The following is a 19,985-nucleotide window of genomic DNA, read 5'->3' as shown; positions in this document are numbered from 1 at the left end:
TTGCTTCCAGTTCAAGAAAAACTATGAAAAATGTTGATAACAGGGGTCAGTTGATCAATGAGCAGATAACGCTATCCACCGTTAAAATCACAATCCAGTGGATAACTGCTGTTTATGTTTGTATTTTCAAATGAAAATTAAAATAATCGTCTTCGTATATACAGAAAGTACATTGGACTTCTTTTCGTTCCTCTGATAAACGTTTAAGCACATTGGCGCCGGAAAACTAAGCGCCTCACATCTTCCACACAAATGTCTTTTCCACGACAAGACTTCTCCCACGTATGAAATTTATAACTTCTTTCCGGGAGTGGTGTAAATTATTTCCGGTTAACCTCTACATGCGACTACCCTTAAATGTCTTGTGTAAAATGAATTGATATTGGACCTTAAGAGCAAACAACGCCACCATTGAAAGTCTTACCATGAACTATTCGCCACATTTTTTGAACAAGAGCTTCGCACTGCTCCTCCCAGCTGAAAGTATCTTCGTAACTTGTTCGCAATCTTTGAATCTCTTGCAGTCGCTCTGCTCGGTCTTTATGGCGGACGGCTGTGATTGCCTTGGCCCACTCTTTAGGCTCGGCTGACTCCACCACAAATGGCTTGCCTAATGGTAACGAACGCAGTGCATCTCCAAAACCCGAGTTTCCACTCACAAGAATGGGAAGACCAGCAGACAAGGCTTCCAGCGCAGTCAGTCCAAAACCCTCCGTCCTGGACGGCATGATAGCAAGGTCGACCTCGCAAAACAACTCCTTCAATCTCTCCTTGCTTTGCACAAATTTCCTGACGACCAGTTGATCTTTAGAGATTCCACAGTGCAGCAAGTTGTCCGCGACGTCCTCCTCTTTTCCATCTGGTGCGCCCACAAATATCAAACGGTATGAGTTATCCTTCAGTTCAACTATTGCTTTAGCAGCAATGTCATATCCTTTGAGACTGAAGTCTTCTTGATCACCGCGGCCAAAGGTCAGCACCCTAAAGTTCTTGCTCTCCTCAGTGGTTTTCCTTGCGACTAAAAATTCTCTGAAAATACCAGGAGTCAGCTGAATGACATCTTGGTGTTCTTTGCAAGATCCCAGGTAAGCAGTGTAGGCGTCCTTCAACTTGGGTCCAACAGCTACAACAAGATTTGCTAACTTGCACAAGTCTACCTCTGTTCTGTGCTTCTCTTCACCTTTGGAAATCGCCTTTGAATAGTTCTTATACATTCCCAGTTCTTCAGGTGCAGTATGCACTACCTGGACCCACTTACAACTGTGAGATTTTTTAATGACCTGGACTTGTTTACCAAGCTTTCCTCCATGACCCAGAACGATGTCAATGGCAAGGTCTTCTGGTGGGACAATCAAACATTCAAGGGAGTCGTAGCCCACGAGTCTCTCTGCTTCTCTAATGGCAATGTTGTGGCTCTTAGCGTCTATCCTTTCTTCCTCAGAGCAGGCTGACGGCGGGACCAATAGAGTGACTTCTACTTCCATGTGTTCTGCCAGCTGGAAGGCAAGCTTTCTGTTTACGGTTGACAAGCCTCCTTTTTTCGACCTCCACTCACTGCCTAAGAGAGTTACTTTTAAAACTCTCACGGACGTCCCTGGACTATCTTGTGCTGGCTCGCCCTGAGATGTTCCGGTCACAGAGGAAAGACATAAATCCTGCAAGAAAATGAAAACGTCTTAATAAAAATGCATCGTAGCCAATTGTCTCGGTATATATTGTAAGCGGACATGAAATGCACTTATCTTGCAATGTAAGTATGCATCACTTTTTTTTTCAACTTGGTTTATTGGGCTGCGCGTCACGAAAACCAAAGCGAACACAAGGTAAAACTTAACTGCGGAATTTTCACCGATGGTTTTATCCGTAGCTTGTCGGATGTGAAGAAGACTGGGAAATCCTATGACCGTTGATGGCGGTCTTAACAGATCTATAGCTGTTTGAATAACTGTCACATTCTTCCTTTCGAATGCTGCGCTAATGGCAAGTAATGTTGACGACTATTAAGGACGGTGCGTACTCATAGCAAAGGTTTTTGCGCAAAGAAAAACCACAAAGAAAAATTGGGGTAGCCACGCATTTTTTTTTTCGAGATAATTAGCCTTGAATCTCAACAAAAATGCTGACATCAGCATTTTCCTGAAAAAAGAACGAAAGGATACTTCTTCACAGATTTCCATAGAATTCGCCTTTACATACAGAAAAGCAAACACATTTAAAAAGATCTTTAAACTACATGGCAAATGGTAACAAAAAAACATTTTTGATATGTTTTTAATAACAAAATCGTTGCAAAAGCGCTTTTAGCGTGTCTGACAGCCTCCCTCTGGTTCAGCTAAAATACAGTCTAAATACCTTTTGCTCACAACCAGAAACTAATCACGTGTTGAACAGACTTGCCACTTCCATTTCACAACATAAAATGTAAGGGTAACCACGCGTTTTTTAAAGTTTTTTGAAAACTTTTACGGTGCCCGTTACATTTTTTTCCTGTCATCTCCTCAGTAAGTAAGACATTTGCGTATCTCGCACTCGTTTTGCGCGCGTACTACGCCATCTGCAGGTACATGTTTACAGTTGAATTTCAGTCTAATTTTCGACAGATAACAGCTAGGTTTTCCGCTGGAAGACGTAAACACTTAGTGGTTAGCGATATGCTGCTATTCTGGTGTTCCTGGTTTAAGTACAGGTTCATTAAACTAGACTTGGTCACAGCAGGAAAATGTTGCTTTCATTTTAGGCGTGTACGTGATAGCGTAGTTGATTGCGTCAATGTCAGCCCCAGCGGGCGCGTGGAGCTAAACCATGGCTTGGGTGATGCGCAGAACGTGTACGCACTAAGAAAAGTAGGCACCGTCCTTAAACAATTATTCCACGAACGCGCGTTGGATATGAGATATTACGCTGATTTAGGAACACGACGGGAACGTCAGATGACGACTGCAGGGCGCGCGAAATAACCTGGATTCTGTTCTAATTTGACCGTGTTTGGGTATTTGTACTGCGCACGACGTGGTAAAGTTACGTTCCCGTTCTCTTGCTAAATCAGCGTATTAGCCACGAGGCACGTAGCGCCAAGTTGGCTATAATCGTCCCATATCCAGCAAGCGCGCGTGGAATAATTGATTTATTAGAAACGCCACCAAAATATAGAAAGCTTAAGTAAAATAAAAAACGCCCAAAAAATCACGCGTACGCTTACCGTATTTGTAGAGCATGGTATAATAGCTTATAACTCATGATGGCGAAACCAATAAAAACTCTCGAATTGAATTATCCAACGATCCAGTTTTTTATAATACCTGATATAGGTAGATAATACCTTTTGCGTTTAATTTGTAACACCCATGCTGAACTACGATGTCAACCACTGGTTTTATTACTTGTGAAATACATTACTGTTTATTCATAAATCATACCTGGCTTGTTCTTTGTGGGTACCACTTTTCCAAACCACGAACTGTGAGTACTTTGCCACTGACGCTTTTCATGCAGATCAAACGTCCTCCTTGTTTTATTTCAAGGAGGTGCAAACAATCTTCGTGTGTGCACAAGGTTTGGCTGTGGTTTGCACAAACTTGACGTCCCTGCAGACAGTAGGGGCATGCAACACAGAACTCGTACCGCAGATTACCAAGGTACTGAAACTGCTTCAACAAATCTTGTAAAGTGTCTTCCACAAACGATCGCACACTTCTTGCTGTTTCTGGTGATGTCGAAACTGGAACTGCTTCCTCTTCAGCTCTTTGCTTGAGGGAAATCTTGATGAACTTCTTTTTGCATATCAGAATCATATCATGTATTATTTGTCGACCAACAACAAACCAAGCTCCATCTCGGTACAGGTTTGGGGGTTGTACGGATCCAATCTTGGAACACCAAGATATCGATCTTGAAACAAACTGAGAGAAGAATCCATGCGGAACAAAACCATCCACAAAATGAAGATACAACGGGCAAGGATCGGTGGGCGATGGCTCCAGTTTACCAAGGTCTTCAGGTGGCGACTTAAGCTGAGCGGGTACAAAGTACTTCACATCAGTTGGCGAAGCTGAGAACTTGGCAATCAAACCAAATCGCTCCATCATGTCCAAGATGTCTTCCTTGACAAGGCCTTGCTGAACAAATTTGGAAAATACACGATCGACAAGTTCCATGCTCAGGACACCGCTTGTCTCTACCTCCAGCCAGTACTTGGATTCTACGGGATCCTACCAACAAACAAAACACACGTACGTTGCATAATTATTTTTTGCCGAAGCAAGGGAGATTTGTGAAAACAACGTTCAACATGTCCCGAACATGTGACAAGAGAAAATCTGAGTCCCCGACGGGATTTGAACCCATTACCTCCCATATATCAGCTGAGTGCTGTAACCACTGACCTATGGAGAAACTCATGGTTAGCGAGGCCAGAATTATATTACAATGCTAAGGGATTATTTTTCAGTCTAACCCTGCTGGACCTTGCGTTCTTTGATTTGTCTCATGTACGTTCACTTGCATCGGTAAAAGAGAAAAGAAACGGAAAACGCCTCTCCTAAAGAGTTTTGTCACTGAGGTATGATGTATCTTAAGACTTCAGCCCGCATTTTACAGGTCCGTCTTTCACAGTCTTCCTTAATCTTGCTAAATTTAACTATCCCGGCAGCTTTTTGGTTTTACCAAATTTTAAGCTATTACTTTGAGACTTTATTTGAACGTAGTTTTAATCTATGGTAAATAGCTACTTTAGTAACTCACACCGCTAATGCGCTTGCCTTCGCCCAGAGGAATAGATCTCATTTAAAAGCTGCTCTCAATAAAAATCTACGTAGGTCCATATGACCAAGAGTTTGCTTGGGGAATACGCTAGGCGTTTCGTATAAAAGATAGGCTTTTTAAGTGCTAAGCATAACGTCTTCGTACCGCTTTGTTGAAGGGTGGTATGGTTATCAGCATCTTGAATAACTCAATTAACCATTGCGCCTTCAGTATGACTGTGCTGCGGTGCTTTACAATCATTCCGAGGTCATGATAAAAATGTAGCATGGCGTAGAACTGGTCTTCATCCTCGATAAAGCACACTTCTTTGGCATACGTTTGAAGTTGTTCCACATTCATGTGATACACATTCTCAGCTACCAAAGCTTCAACGACCTTTTCGAAGTTGAACCACCTAAAGAACAATAAAACAAAATAACTAATTAGCCTCGAAAAGTATTCATATATTAAACATCTCCCCCTTAAAATTTTTAAAAACAAAGTTAAACATAACATCTTACAACCATATTGCCAACATTCACCTGAAACTTACTAGTCAATTATTTGTTGCTAATTTACTTTAGTCCTAGGTATTTAGTGATTTAGTGATTTGCTCCCGCCGTTTACATATTTATTCACATTTTTCATTTTTCCCTTATTTTGTCTCCTTTTTTTTTTTGTAACCAAGAGTTTTTATAGTTTGGTGATAAAGTGTATGCTGTAATGAAATCTCCTAACCGATGACATTTCAAAACATGGGCTTCGAAAATTTCATGAGAGGGATAATTGATAGTTCCAATAGGAAAATTTGACAGAAAAAATCTTGGGAAATGCTATATGTTATCAAGATGACATATGAACGGAAAATTCCCATCGAGAGATTTTTACGGATATTTTCCCTGTAAAATTCGAAAGAAAGTACATGAAAAATCCCCATGTAATACTTCATAAAAATTTTAAGTTTAATCAAATGTAAGACATGGCTCGTCAGAAATCCTAGTTTCTCGATAAGAAGACGCATTTCTTTTTTACTAAATTCATTGGAGGGTATTTTCTTGCTTCTCTCCACTTATATAGCCTAAATACTCTCCTCGATCTTTCAATGAATGCAGTTACAAATAAAGTATATACGTTCCAAACTCTTTTTCCAAGGATAGTATCATATTTTTCATATTAAATGTTGGTTCTCTAAGACAGAGTTGTAAATAAGCCCTTCCAGCATTTATTTGAGGTGTAGTATTAGGTTAAGCTCTAATGGTTAAAGATATGGCTGTCCAAAATGATAAACAAAAACCTTTGCTAATAAACTCAAGACCAAAAACATGCAGTGAAAATTAAATGCCGGGTCTACGTACAAGGCCAAGTTTGAAATGAACGCCATAGAGTTTAATCGAGAAAATACGGTCAGTACAAAGTAATGAAAAGGTTGAGGGAAAATGGAAGCACTAGTTGTGTTGATGTGATAAAATGACTGCAGACAGACAGACCCTAAATTTACTACACTACCGATGTGTACAACTATGAAGTGTACGAAAGGGTATAAATGAGAGACCAATTTAGTTGCAAAGAAACCCAAAAAGGTCTCAATGGGAGACCATAGCAACTGAATCCTTTTTACAGGCCTCTTGTGCAACTATTGTTATCGCAAAGATGTGAAGATCTCTTTCTCTTGCGATATGACTTTACTTCACTGGTATCGTCTCCTCCATGTAAGGCTCCTTCCTCAAAACATCCATGATTTTGGTCCGAAGAGCATGAATCTCATCGTCACTAGCAACATCAGTGTCACTTCCTCGCCCTGTAAATTACAAATGGCAACAAGCTGTAAAGGATCCAAACGAAGTTAATCGTCAAGTCCTAGGTGAATGGCAGTTGTTACAGATGAGCTCTTATTACCTGTGTCTTCTCTACACACGTTTGCTGATTTGTGCTACTTTCTGCTACAATTCGAGAACATGGCTCAGGAAAGATATTATTAAACAAACATACTCTAAAATTAATGGTCCCTTAAACCAAAACAAAAATAAACCTTCTGAGGTATCTTTGGCAGAGGATGTAAACAATGTAAATCTTTCAAGGGCTATCTTTACCGCAATACATATTCAAACCGCTCCCTCCACACAAAACAACGTCAATTCTAAGAAAGGCATGGCCAGTATTTGAAGAGATCCTCGGTTTTACCAATTTGCTTTACTGATGGATTTCATGAATAAACCAAATGCAGACTTAAACCTGAGTTAGCTAATAGTCATATATAAAGTGTCGGTTCATTGTAAGCTGAAATGTTTTATTTTAATCAGTGATCCAGCACAACAAAATCGTTTACCTGCTTCTCGTTTACGCCTTTGCGCAGGCTTGACAAACAAATTCTTCATTTTGCGTAACAATGACTTCTTGCCCAGCGTGTTGTCAATACTGAAAAATGGCCGGATAACATGCTTCTCGTATTCCTTACCAGATATTCCCTGCTGTATTTTTGATGTCGTAACCTCGATATCCTCAAATGGTTTATCAGCATGAGTGCCAACAATGAACACTGGAGGTCGGAGATAGGGCAGCTTGCCGCCTGAGTCGCCAATCATTTCCTCTCCTGTTGGTCTGATACTGTGGATTGTTACAAGCCATGACAGCAGATTCTCCAGATTTGTCTCGTTGTTTGGGTTTTCCAAAAATTGATCACGTGTTCCTTGTCGAACACAGGGCTGGGATGGGGCATCTAGTGCTTTGCTGAGGTTGTGCACCAGGATATACACTGCACGTGGTGACAGGAACACAGGGTGAGAAGCGTAGTACAGGTGCTGCCCGGCAAAATCCCACAAATCTACAGTGACTATGGTTTCTCTCTCGTCATCAGCCTTTTCAGCATCACCATGCACGCCTTTAAGCATGTTGTTCAACCGCCGATACGCATGTTTTAGGACGTCTTCTGTAGGTGAGACTACATCCATCATCAATGTCGAATCTTTACCAGAACTTACACCGCTGTCATTGGTGACGTCATCGACGGTATTTTTTGCTTCAGTTTGTACTCGCATTTCACTCTCTCGCGAGGAAATGGTTGAGTTCTTGAGAGTGCCAACACGTTGAGCAACCTAAAATGGAGTTTTTTGAAGAGGTAGCATTGTCGTCTTATTAGGACCTGCTTATTGCAGTATCTATATCTGCGAAATAGCGTAGAACTGAAAAAGTTCCCACAGGGACTCACTTTGCATAATAAATAAGTTAGCCTTATCTATCTCAGTTATCTTAGCGGATACTGAATTCAGTAGCTAAGTAGATAAGTAGCTATCAAGAAATTAAAACGACACTTAATAATTAATGTCTTGTCTCTTGGCCGGCCAGTGTCAGTACTGTTATACACTGCTCACTCCTCAACCTCTTCTACATGTACAGTGTAAGGAACTAATGATCGTTAGCCACCAAAATCAGAATTTTTTGGTAGCTTTGAGTATCTTTATCAATTAATCTTAAGCATACCACTTACTTTAAAACTAGAGTGGCCCCAGACTTAAACGTACAAACCTGATTTATTTCCGAGCTGTTTGTCCCCACCTCCATTGTTGATTCTTCTCCTGTCAGTTCTGGATCTGATTCCATTTCCGAGTCTTCCTTTGCTTCGTTGAGGATCCAGTGATATTGTTTTTCAGCTAACATTCTTGATATGTCTTCAGAAAATTCCGCCAAACTTGGTTTATTCTCGCTAGTGGAATTCCAGTTTTTTACCTGATCGACTTTAATCTCGCAGACAGAAGGATCAACTTCGATTCCCTCAGTGCTCTGTTCTTTAGGGTTAAATGGTAAACCTAAGAGTGACTTCTTCAAACTTGTTTTGCCAGCACGATCCTGACCAACCAATAATACTCTACCACGGTAAACATTTACAAATCCATCCTTCAGCGCTTTTTCATAGAGCAGCTTTGTAACATCTCCTTGCGCTTGTATTTCTACAGGAGCTGTAGGTGTAATTGTAAGAACATGCTATGATTTTTCTTATTGCGCAGGCTGTATATCAGAAAGGAATTAACAAGGTGAAATTGGTTATTGTTGCATATTTTGATCACAGAGGTTTGAAAAAGTAAGTAACAAAGAAGAACAATATGCGATCATAATTGCGTATCTTATTCGCTTCCACATCAGAATACGTTAAATAATAAATGGTCTATAAGCAAAAATTGTAAATTTCTAACATGGCTCCAAGGCTTAGGGGACTAAAACAAAAGAAATAACAATGAGATTGAAATACGAATAAGCTGTTTCTTTTGTTTTAGTCCCTTAAGGTTCGGCGGGATAGTTTATTAGGATTGGCCCATTACCAATAAATTTAAGAAGTATGTAGTCAAGTTAGCTTAATGTTACTAGGTCATGATGCACCAGGGCATGGCATAAGGTAACTAGCTATGCTTTAAGCTAACCTGTAATGTCTATTGACATCCTTTGTGGCTTCAAATCCATTAGCCTCATGAGATTTCCAATTTCTTCATATGTCAGGGGATTACCTGTCACGGACAGCTTCTTAAGATGGTTTAAATCAACGATATATTGACAGAGTCTTTTAATTTTGTTATTACTCAATCCCAGCTCTTCTAGTTTTTCCAGATTTGTCATATTTGCCGATAGTGTTGAAAGTTCATTGTTATTCAGAAACAAGTGGGTCAGGTTGATCAGGGTGACAACAACTTCCGGAAACTGTGTTAGCTTGTTGTGGTTCAAATTCAGCTTTTTAAGGTTTGACAGGTTGCTTGTACTAAGTGGTAACTTTGCGAGCTCATTGTGTGAAAGATTCAGTATTTCCACCTCCGTCAGTTTTGTGACAGCATCTGAAATCCTTAACAATCTCTTCCCTTCCAGATTTAAAGCCTTGCTATCTTTACGAATTGTCTTCCTTAAAGTATGTTCCATGTCCAACAGTTCCGCTACAAAAAAATAATAATTCCTCATTCAGTTGTTTCAGATTAAGGTTTCCTTTTTCAATTTAGGACTCAGCTCTCTCTGATATGCAGTATCAAAACTGCAAAACCAAAACATGCACTGTCAATAATGCCTCAGTACTATTTAAATCCTTACTGGACACGAGGAAACCATGTCAGCGGTTTAAGCTTAAGCAGCAGAATATTAAAAGTAATTGCGCCGCACCAGCAATGTGGTGTTCGCCAAAGATATGCAACAGCGACCCAGGACAAGTGTCAGACTTTACAATGCTTTTCACATCCGGGCCTTACAACAATGACTCCTTGCCATCAATCCAAAGAATATCTGAAGGAATTGGAGAAATGGTACAAGCAAAGCAGTCTTAGAAGACTCTGGTGAGGTTAAGGACGCAGGATAAGGATGCGTTTAACACTACACTTTTCGCCAACTCACAAAAGAGCTGGAGCACAGACATAAGTCAAGGGTGGTACAACTTTAAAAGTCACAGGTTAGGCTGTACTGAAATTTTATAATTTGGCTAGTGACATACCTTGCATACAGTGGCTACGCCCGCATTACGAGCGGCAGTCAAAAACAAGCTGCCCTTAAAATAGTCTTTTTCTTCGCAGTTAACAAAAATAGAGAGAATGGCAAAGTTACTTTGACCTCTTCTCAAACTTCACTCGAGAACCTTAAGTTTAAGGTACCAGTATACTCCAAAATTGACCATTTTTCAAAAAAATTGTTTTTCGCTTTTTCCGATAAATCTTATTGCGATCTTTCATTTAAAAAAAAATTATATGAAAAAAGATTGACTCTAAGCAGTTATGAACGAAAAACCCTTCTTTGCATTACCTCTAACTGATAGCTTTCAACGGGTTGTCACGAGAAGTACATAAAAAGTTGCGTGACAGATTGCCGCGTAGTACGATTGCCTACATTTGTGTTTGGTAGTCGACGAGCTGTTCTGAGTGTTCTCCGTTTGTAGATTGTTGATTTGAGCTTAAATATGTCGTCGATGTCTTCACTTGTCCATTTGCAAGTGCGAAGAAATTACTACATAGCAAAATGCCAGGGCAGAAATGTTTCCAAAACAATCGATCAGAATTGGACCGATGCTTTAGCTGGCCAGCGACAAAGGCTCCTGCTACGAGCAGGAGCAGTTTCTTGCACTGGACGAGGAAGATATTTGACATTCTCTAAGCATTACTTCCTTGGCGCCGTCCGAAGAGGTCACGGTAGCATCTCAACTCAATCGAAATCTCGTGGGTTTCCTTTATGTTGTTTACGAGTGCGCTCTTTCATTGCCTACGGCATCTCCAAGCAAATGCGTTATACAGATCGAAAAGAAGAAACAGAACCGAAAAATATTTTCTTACTAGCCTGGGTACACGAGCGGTGGGATTCAGATCTTGCAAAGGATATATCCCGCTGGAGGCAACATTTAAAGGGGTAACCCGAAAACACTGGCCCCCGGTCCGCGGATCCTCACTACGGACCGGGTCCGCGGACTACCTATGGACCAGTCCACGTACTACCCCTACTGACCCCCTCTAAGGACCACCCCCAAAATAGAATAAAAACAAAATCGTGTCGGCGAAATTTCAAACGTTACATTGTGCAAATATAACAGACTTGGGTTCAGGCTCGGGCGCAAGTTATATCATTACACATTGCCATTTCCTTCGGTGTGGCCATTCAGTATATGAAAGACCGGGAAGCCTCCGGGTAGCCTCAAGAAAACCTCTGGGAAGCCTCGAAATTTGTGCTCTTTCCCCTCTGCCATTTTGTTTAGCCCATTCTCCCGTGGGTTCGTTAACTCGTTCCAGGCTTCACAATCTGCTCAGCGGAATTACAGATACAAACAAGCTTAAATAACTCAAAAACGCATCTTACATAGCCAGATTGAGCTACGAATGGAAGGTTAAAACTTTCGTTCGTTTTGCCATCGGCATCTCCTTACACTGAAAACAGCTTTTAGGCATTTTTTTTGGGGGGGGGGGGGAGGGGGGTGTTAAAACCCAAGTCTCTTACATTTGCACAGTTTAACACTCGAAATTTCGCCGACACGATGAATCTATTAGACAACCCATAAGTGAAATCTATATTTATTATCTTTACACTATTTTGGGGTGGTCGGTAGAGGAGGTCCGTAGGGGTAGTCCGTAGACCGGCCCGTAGGGTAGTTAGCGGACCCCAGTCCGTAGTGGGGGTCCGCGGACCGGGGTCAGTGTTTTTGGGTTACCCACATTTGAGCCCGCTTTGTAATTGATACGAACTCCATTGGTAAAGTAAAATGAGCCTTCACTTTATTGATCAAGGCGTCATTATTTTCACACCTTTTGTGTAATTATCTCATTGCACCGCAAGAACGCCTTCAAGTATATTTTCCTTCGTATCTCAAAAAAAAAAATTCAGCGAGTAAAGCACACCTTTTGAGTTCGTTTCCAGCGAGTTTTTAAGGTCTTTCGCTGAAATTTGGAGAGAATGTTGTCCGATAATCAGGCAAGAAAAAAAAAAACAGGTGTCGGGAAATTTTTAGTTTTCGCTTCTTTCAAAAGTTATGACTATTTTAGTGAAGAGAATGCATGTTTTATCAACTTTCAAAGTTTAACTGCGTGTCAAAAACAAACCCGACAAAAAAAAATTCTCGACTCCGTTTTTTAAGAAAGGTGTCAAGAAGACATAGCGATGTTAATCCTGTCCTCTCGCTCAAACCCGATCGGAAACGAACTTGATTAGTGAACCTCTGTACTTTGGGAAATAGAGCGCCATATTCGCTATATATTTTTTTTTATATTATCTTAATAAATATACTTTCGTAATCTACAATTCTTAAACTTTCAGAAAATATATACTTTACTGGAGTTTTCGTCAAATGTCCGACCGTAAAGCGGCGCAAACGAATGATGGTTGTTTGGGGTATACTGATACCTTAAGTTGACGAGGAGCAACATATTTTGCTCAGAATAGCACAACTAATATGCTATCTGGCGACACTCGGCGAGTTAAGAGCGAGTCGCCGGACACGCCGGGGAAAGCTGATTTTCGGCGCCAAATTAAAAGCTTGGAGACACAAAATTTTGCATATTTTTCACTTTTTACAATCTGCTGTGGCTTTCGAAGTTATAGTTTTCTTTATGTCAATATTCAACGCTGTCTCTAGTGAGAAAAGTTTCCCGACTTCAAAGCCTTTCCCGTTAACAAACATTGACATCGACAATGGTTTTCCCCGGCCCTACTGAATCCTGATTGGTCAATTCAAATTAATAAAATAAATCACTTTATTACAGTGTGAAAGTCTTTAGCACTACTATGCTAATTAACGACACTGAAATGAGTAAACAAATATTGTGAATTGAACTGAAATATGTTAAAAATCCAAACTGGCGGGAGACTGAGCAGTTGGCTATTTACAAAGCGTGGAAGAGTTGAATCTGGGACCACCAAACACAAATCCATCTAGTGGAAGGGAGGAGATTTGAACTCGGGACCTCCGTATTACAAAAAAGTGCCAACTTACTTCACGCCAACTTCACGTCCTGAACTAATAACAAATGAGCAGAAACAAGTTTTAACCTATTTGAAAGCGAATTGGTGTCCTGACTGACTATTAAGGAAGTGTCTCAACAATAAAATAAACCCAGACAGTCACAGGAGAGGCCACTGGGGTTTGCGGTGCTTCCTTATGTTAAGGGTGCATCTGATCGTTTGGGTTGCGTCCTCCAAAAATTTCACATTTGACTATCTTATAGACCGCTAAGAACATTACCTTATAAAACGCCCAAGGACCGACCAACGATCAACCAAGTCCTAGGGATCGTATACAAAGTGAGGTGCTATAACTGTTTCTTCGCCTAGATTATGGAGAATACTCGTAAGCGCTCGTGGAGCTCGCAAGGAGCAAAACATGCGAGCAACAGCGAATCAGCAAATAAACAACGTACTGAGTCCAGGGATAAACAACTGATAGATGCCCGGGTCTTCGAACGAGGTGTGACCAAATACCACAAGAGGAGTTATATGTAGGAGTTAGGGCAACGATGACGTTAACGAGGGTAAAACGTTCCCTCGCGCTTACGCATCTCTAATTCAAATTACAAACGACAGCACACAGCTTTGTAGCACAAGCAGTAACGAACCTTTTAACATTGTAGCTATGATGAAGGTCAACAGAAGTTACCAAAAATTTAGTAAAACAAAAACAGATCGGTTTTTAACTCACCTACTGTTACGAACAACTTTTCCACATTCTCACCGGTTAATGCTGACACTTCCATAAATAGATCCACATCATTGTCATGTGCACAAGACTGACCGTCCTACACAGTCAAATTCAAGAAACAAAACCCTGTTCAATGGTCTGAACCTGTAGTTTCAGTAGCCTAGGAGGGGAACTGGATTTACACAGGTACACTGTACACAGATAACCATAGGGCGCCGTTTGTAATGATCAATTATTTATTCTTCTTTTGGTCGTTTATATTTTCGTGATAACTTGGTTTATTTATGATTATTCATTACTGACCACCCATTCACGAATAGTTTTTTTTTTTCTTCCACAAGAGTGCACGGTAACGAATCCTGCAATCTGATTGGTTTTCAGCGCGGTCCGGATTTTTCTAAATCTCTACCTACGGTCTTAAACTTTTGTCTTCCACTTTATAAGATAAGGAAAAATAAATAAGTTATTTAACGGCTTATAGTCGGTCCGCATGGTGAAAACCTGTGACCTCGGCCTTGCAAATGCTGCCCCACGCCGAAAATGCTGTCCTTTGTTACTTGAATAACGATCAATAGATTATAAGAAAAAACTCTTCCCTGATGATGGTGTATCAGTTCTTCAACAGATATGGCTTCTCTAATTGCTCTTGTAACGGCTGTACACAACCTCGCATTCTGACCTGATCCGTACGCCATATTTACTCAACCGCGGAGATCAAACTCTACGCAAACACTAAGCGCCTTCTTTATGTTACAATACTGCTGGGCGACATTTGAGCCCATCGAGTTGACACTAAGGTTATTTCAAATAACCAATTTCATAAAATTAAATTTGGCTATTTGAAATAATAGCGTTAACATCGTTCAAAACGTAAAAAGGACAGGCCAAAGGGTTTTTAGTTGTAAGATGCCCCAAAACAAAGGTTCAGGGGATACGATGGTAAAAGTTTCAACACTGAAACGAAATAATGGTTTAATTCGTCAAATAAATATCCGAGTAACGACCTCAGTAACGCCACAATGGTGTTATCTAATAATTAATATAAGCAACACAAAACTGGTTCTGACAAATAACCAAATAACGCAAGATTGGTTTTATCAAATAACTAAATAACGCAACATTGGTTTTATCAAAAAACAAAACCATATAAGAATGGTTTTATGACAAACCAATACAAAGATGAATCGTTTTGTGAAATAACCAAATGTTGTACGTTGGGTTTTAACAAATAACCAATTGTAGTAAAACCTTTTTTTGTGTGAAAAGGGACGGTCAGTAGTGAATTATGATAAAAAAAAAAAAAACCAACACTGATTTTAAAAAAAACCAACGGATAAACACTGAGATCAATCGAAAAACGACCGAAAAGTAAAATAAATGAAAAATTTACAAACGGTGCCTCATAGATAACTGGAAGCGAGCAAAATAAAACTCTGAGCAACGTCTAGCAAGTCATAGAGTTTATTGTGTGGAAGACCAAGAGGTGCGTGATGAAAATGAGAACTCTGTGTCTATATTTGCCGTGGCAGATCGCAGGTAGATATCCTGTAATGGAGCTTGATACCGATTAGCTAGCAAACTTATTAGAGTAAAAATCAGACCGAGGTAATGCAATGTATGTGCAAATTAATATAACGGATTTCCTCAAGAACTTGTATCCCTACGGTGTGACAGAATTGGATTTGATAATATAACTGCAGATTTTACACCTGACGTAAAGCTATGGCTACAAACACAAGTTACCTCAAACGTCACCTTCCTGTCGCTAACAAGATCTGCTTTGTTTCCTGCAAGTGCTTTGAAAATATTTGCAGTGAACTTCCTCCGACATTCGTCAAGGCATTGCCTTGCAATTCGAAGTGAATCTTGCTGTGTTATGTCATACACAATAATAACAGCATCCGCACTGATGTCGCCAACAGTATAGCCATTACCAAAATAATGCCATCTTCCAATGCCAAAAGTGTCTTCTATTCCAAGGAACACTGCTCTGTCATGATCGAGATAAACTGTCTTATACCAAGTGCAAACTAGAAACAGTTAAATTAAAGTGGAAAAGATCTAATAAGTCAATATTAATTCAACTCGTTATATAAAATATGGTGGGGTCAGAATATCTCATTAGTCGAGCTCGGAAGATATACTGAAGGAATATCGGCTCAAGATCGCGACAGTACAGACCGAGCGCAGTGAGGTCCATACCAAAAAATGAAATACCGATATTTTCCTAGTATGGTACCAAGCGTGAAACTTGGTTAATAAACGATTTACTAAAAATGTCATAATTACTCGGGCTTCCGTAGGAAAGCCCGAGTCTTAAAATGCTAGCGTTTTGGTCGCCAAAAGGGGGGTCATGGTCCCAGGCGTTCCATGCGTAGACCATGGAAACTGGGGACGAGAAAGGCGAGATTGCTCGTTCTTCGTGACAGAATGCGGTGTTTTGCGAAGAAAGTTTTGGCAAGAATCGCGCCTTATACATTCATTTCACATACAAAGATGTCGATCGTTTTCAGAAAGGGTCGGTCCACGAATTATATCGCTTGAAAACCAGCCAGGTAAGCAAAGTTCACGCTCGAAACGTTCTCGTGAGATAACAACTGAGAAGATTGCGGTATGAGTTCAATCTACGAAACACTGGCAAAAAATAGGTAGTCAATGACGGTACGTGGCTACTGCTGTTATTATTTAGAACATTGCAGTAACGCAAATCATATTGCAATAAAACGAGCTAAACAGGAAAACGTTTTTGGACTCGTAGCTCATTAAAAATATGCGACTTGTTTCTTGCACCGCGCAAAATACACAACTTGAAAGTTTATGCAAATTATGTGCAATGCAATTTGAGCCTAGTCACAGGACTGTTGTTTTCGCGAAGGAGTTTATCATGATTCGTTTTGGCTCTCTCGAAAGGGATTATTCGCTCTCCAAAGGAGATATGACTCTTGAAAAGGATTTAAGATCCCAACACGGCAAAGATGTTCAGCTACACAATTTACCCGGATCGCCACGACCAGCAAACAAACTTCGTACAATTTCTGCTAGCATGAGCAAAGTAATCGCCATAAATTGTAAAAAGACCTCGAAAATTCTTTGCAAACAACTTCCCAATCAATGCGTAGACAGCTTTGCTTCATTCTTGAACCAAAATGGTTTAAACTCACAACTTGCGATAGGATGAGGAGGATACTCAACGAAGCAACTTGAATAGTAAATATCTAAGCGGAACTCTTGTGCTAAAATATCCTGATTCTTTAATTTGCTTTTATTGTGTCCAATACGCGTTTTCGTATGGTGCGATTTGATACTGTGGTACGAAGCCCGAGTAAACGCTCTTACAGCGTCTAGTTGTTTAGAGAAAACCTCAAAAGGCAATATAGACTTCACTTTTGCGCATATCCTGATTGGGAGCTGACTTAGCGTTTACTCATGCCTGACACTAAACGACTGAAAATCAAACGCCTTTTGGGAAGCTTCGTGTCACTTGTTTTAGAGTGCGAGGAAATCTACTACCCAACCAAACAAGTGCAATTTAAGCGGACTTCACGGCAGAATGTCATGTCACTTAATTCTTCGTAGCCGGCTACGCAGTACGCAGAAACTCATTAATTCAAACTGAAGTATATAATTTATTCGTGTTACAAATAAATTGCGCATACCCGTAGTCACCCATTTTCAGTGAAGGGCTCGATGTGGCAGGGTATTCTGCAGTTACTCCTGCAAGTGTAACGCTAGCTAAAGTAAACAGGAGCGCATTTTCACTTCCGGTAGTTTTACGAACACAATTCGATCTGACACAATCTGGCCCTTATTGACAGTTATTTTTTGTTTTGTTTTGTTTTGTTTTACACCTGTTTGCTTATTGTCAGAAAGTGCACATTATATGATAGTTTTGAATCGGCTCATTTCCATCTCGACTTTTTTTCATGTTAGAGTGGTATTTAGTTTTTTGAGACTTCAGCTTTTACGACCCTTTATTAAAAAGGGTTTTCTAAAATAGATTCCATTTCAGGGGCCTTTACGTGGCTCTGTAATTAAAGCCAACTTTAAGCTTAAATATGTTGTTATTTGCTCGAATTCATTTCACGGATTCAAATGATACAGAAGAGTCAAAAACCAGTCAACGCGAATCAGTTCCGTGTGATTTGTCTAGAGTGATTTGACCTGCTTCTGAGTTTAACCCAAGTAGCGTGATGCGATGATATGCTTTCATGCTGTTAATAGAATGTCAAGAAAACAGAATACAATCAGAATTGCGAAAAATCCTTACACAGGAATCTTCATTAGGATCGGAATGGGAAGAATCCTTACACAGGAATACAGCAAAAACCCTCCATATCCTCGTGTCCACGTGACTCTGGTCACGTAAGCGCGAGGCAAAACGGGGAAAAGTTGGAAGAAAACGATTAACAAGCTCTGACATGTAAGTTATTTCCTATAAACAGATAAGCCATAAGCGAAAATATGGAACAGCAATAAAACAATCTAATTGGTTAGTTTTGGTTATTGGCCTTGACTGGACTAACTTGGTCATGTAATAATTAAACTTACTCAGTTTAAATAATGCTGTTTAGAACTAAACATGCATCTCACCTTGAGTAGTGGGCCAAGTGTTAGAACTGAAACCAGCTCGTCCCTTAACATATCTATTAAACAAACATGTTTTTCCAACAGAAGAAGCACCTGTTCAGGAACAATTTAAAAGCTAAATTCAAAACTTAAAGGACAACGGGGGCTAGATATCTTATCATATTCTACTCAATCACTGAAAATTACGGAATTACTAAGATTTGTAGAAAACAGCAAAAGAAAGAGAGCTTTTCCTATAGCTACCAAAATGGAGGAGCAAAGCGAAAAGCCATGGCAGTTATTCAAAGTGCCCAACAGTTTCACAGTTCACCGGTAGGCCCCAGGCTACTGTAGTTTACACTGCATCACAGTTCCCTTAAACAAGATTACTGGTACTCTTCTTAGAGTTGGACACTAGTCCACAACAGGTAACTGCTTCCCCAAAGGCAGTTATCCAAAGTGCCCAACAGTTTGACAGTTCACCAGGCAGACTGGTACACATGTATATATGTCGTAGTTAAAAATGCTTTTTGTTTGGTCAGGATGATTTCAAACTAGTCTAATTTTCATCAAAGGGGTTGGGGGAGTCTGGAAACCAATAACTTATTAGGCCATTAAATATTCAAAAATTTGTAATGATTGCTTGCATAGCCAAGTGAAGATGAAAGTGGACTACAAAGTCAGAGATTGGGTGAATCTAGGTGAGTACAAAGTAAAAAAGTGGGGGTTAAAATGGGATCCTGGCTGGGTAGGGTACTGGGTGGACTTCCATATAAAAACGATGAGGATCTCGGTACCTCTTAGGGGTTCTTTTCAAAGTTTTCAATGAACAGCGTTAACCCTATCCTTTTTATTTTTGGTGTCCCCTTAGGGGTAGGGTAGGGTTCAGGACAGTCAGGGAGGTGGGTGGTGGGCATGTTATTCTTTTTTAAGAAAAGCCCAAACATGAAGAAAAAAATAAAGTTATTTGCAAAATCTAAGCTAAGTTAAAACAAAATAACCTGGCTTAAGACATTCTTACCTAAAATACATTATGTTTAAACTACAACATATACATGTACACCCTTGCATCCAGTCCTCCTTGTATCAAGAGGTGTTGTGACGGCAAACTATCTTGACTAAGAACAACACAATGTCCGTGACCACTTAACACGGACCATCCAGCCCCAACTCACTTACTATCGGCCACCTGATCACCACCCGTGTTACTTTCAAGAATGAAAAACATCTTTTGTTGAGCATTTTTGTTTTTCCACTGGCTCAATTTTTAGCTTCCTTTGCTTAATTAGTAGATAATAATGATATATGATACAACAAAGAGTACAACTGAACCCTAACTCATACAACCTTAACCCTTTCAGATTAAACTAAATGACTTAATTTGAAAGTTACATTGTGTAATATATAAAGATCCTACAAACTTAACAACATAATTACAACTAACACCATGAGCACTCACCCAATAGAAGTACTTCATATAATTCCCCGGCTTCCCCCATTAGACAGCGCAAGCGTCAGAATTTATCCTCAGGATAAAACTGTTGTA

The 19,985-nt window shown here is 40.0% G+C and overlaps 1 protein-coding gene across 1 annotated transcript; it reads right to left on the bottom strand.

Annotated features, from left to right (window-relative positions):
* Positions 1 to 389: 389 nt before the first annotated feature.
* LOC149104782 (uncharacterized) lies at positions 390 to 18,548 on the bottom strand. The gene is made up of 10 exons (XM_089271045.1): positions 18,464 to 18,548; positions 15,617 to 15,903; positions 13,874 to 13,970; positions 9,153 to 9,653; positions 8,263 to 8,693; positions 7,067 to 7,832; positions 6,427 to 6,538; positions 4,906 to 5,155; positions 3,417 to 4,208; positions 390 to 1,655 (listed from the first exon to the last, which is right to left on the bottom strand). Exons 3-10 carry the CDS (start codon positions 13,926 to 13,928, stop codon positions 390 to 392), a joined length of 4,173 nt encoding a protein of 1,390 aa, XP_089127171.1. The 5' UTR covers positions 13,929 to 13,970; positions 15,617 to 15,903; positions 18,464 to 18,548.
* Between the last annotated feature and the right edge of the window lie 1,437 nt (positions 18,549 to 19,985).

This window comes from Orbicella faveolata, unplaced genomic scaffold (assembly GCF_042242905.1).
Source record: "Orbicella faveolata isolate gen_17 unplaced genomic scaffold, um_ofav_v1 contig_34, whole genome shotgun sequence".
Taxonomy (NCBI): domain Eukaryota; kingdom Metazoa; phylum Cnidaria; class Anthozoa; order Scleractinia; family Merulinidae; genus Orbicella; species Orbicella faveolata.
This window is presented reverse-complemented; position numbering and strand designations above follow the sequence as displayed.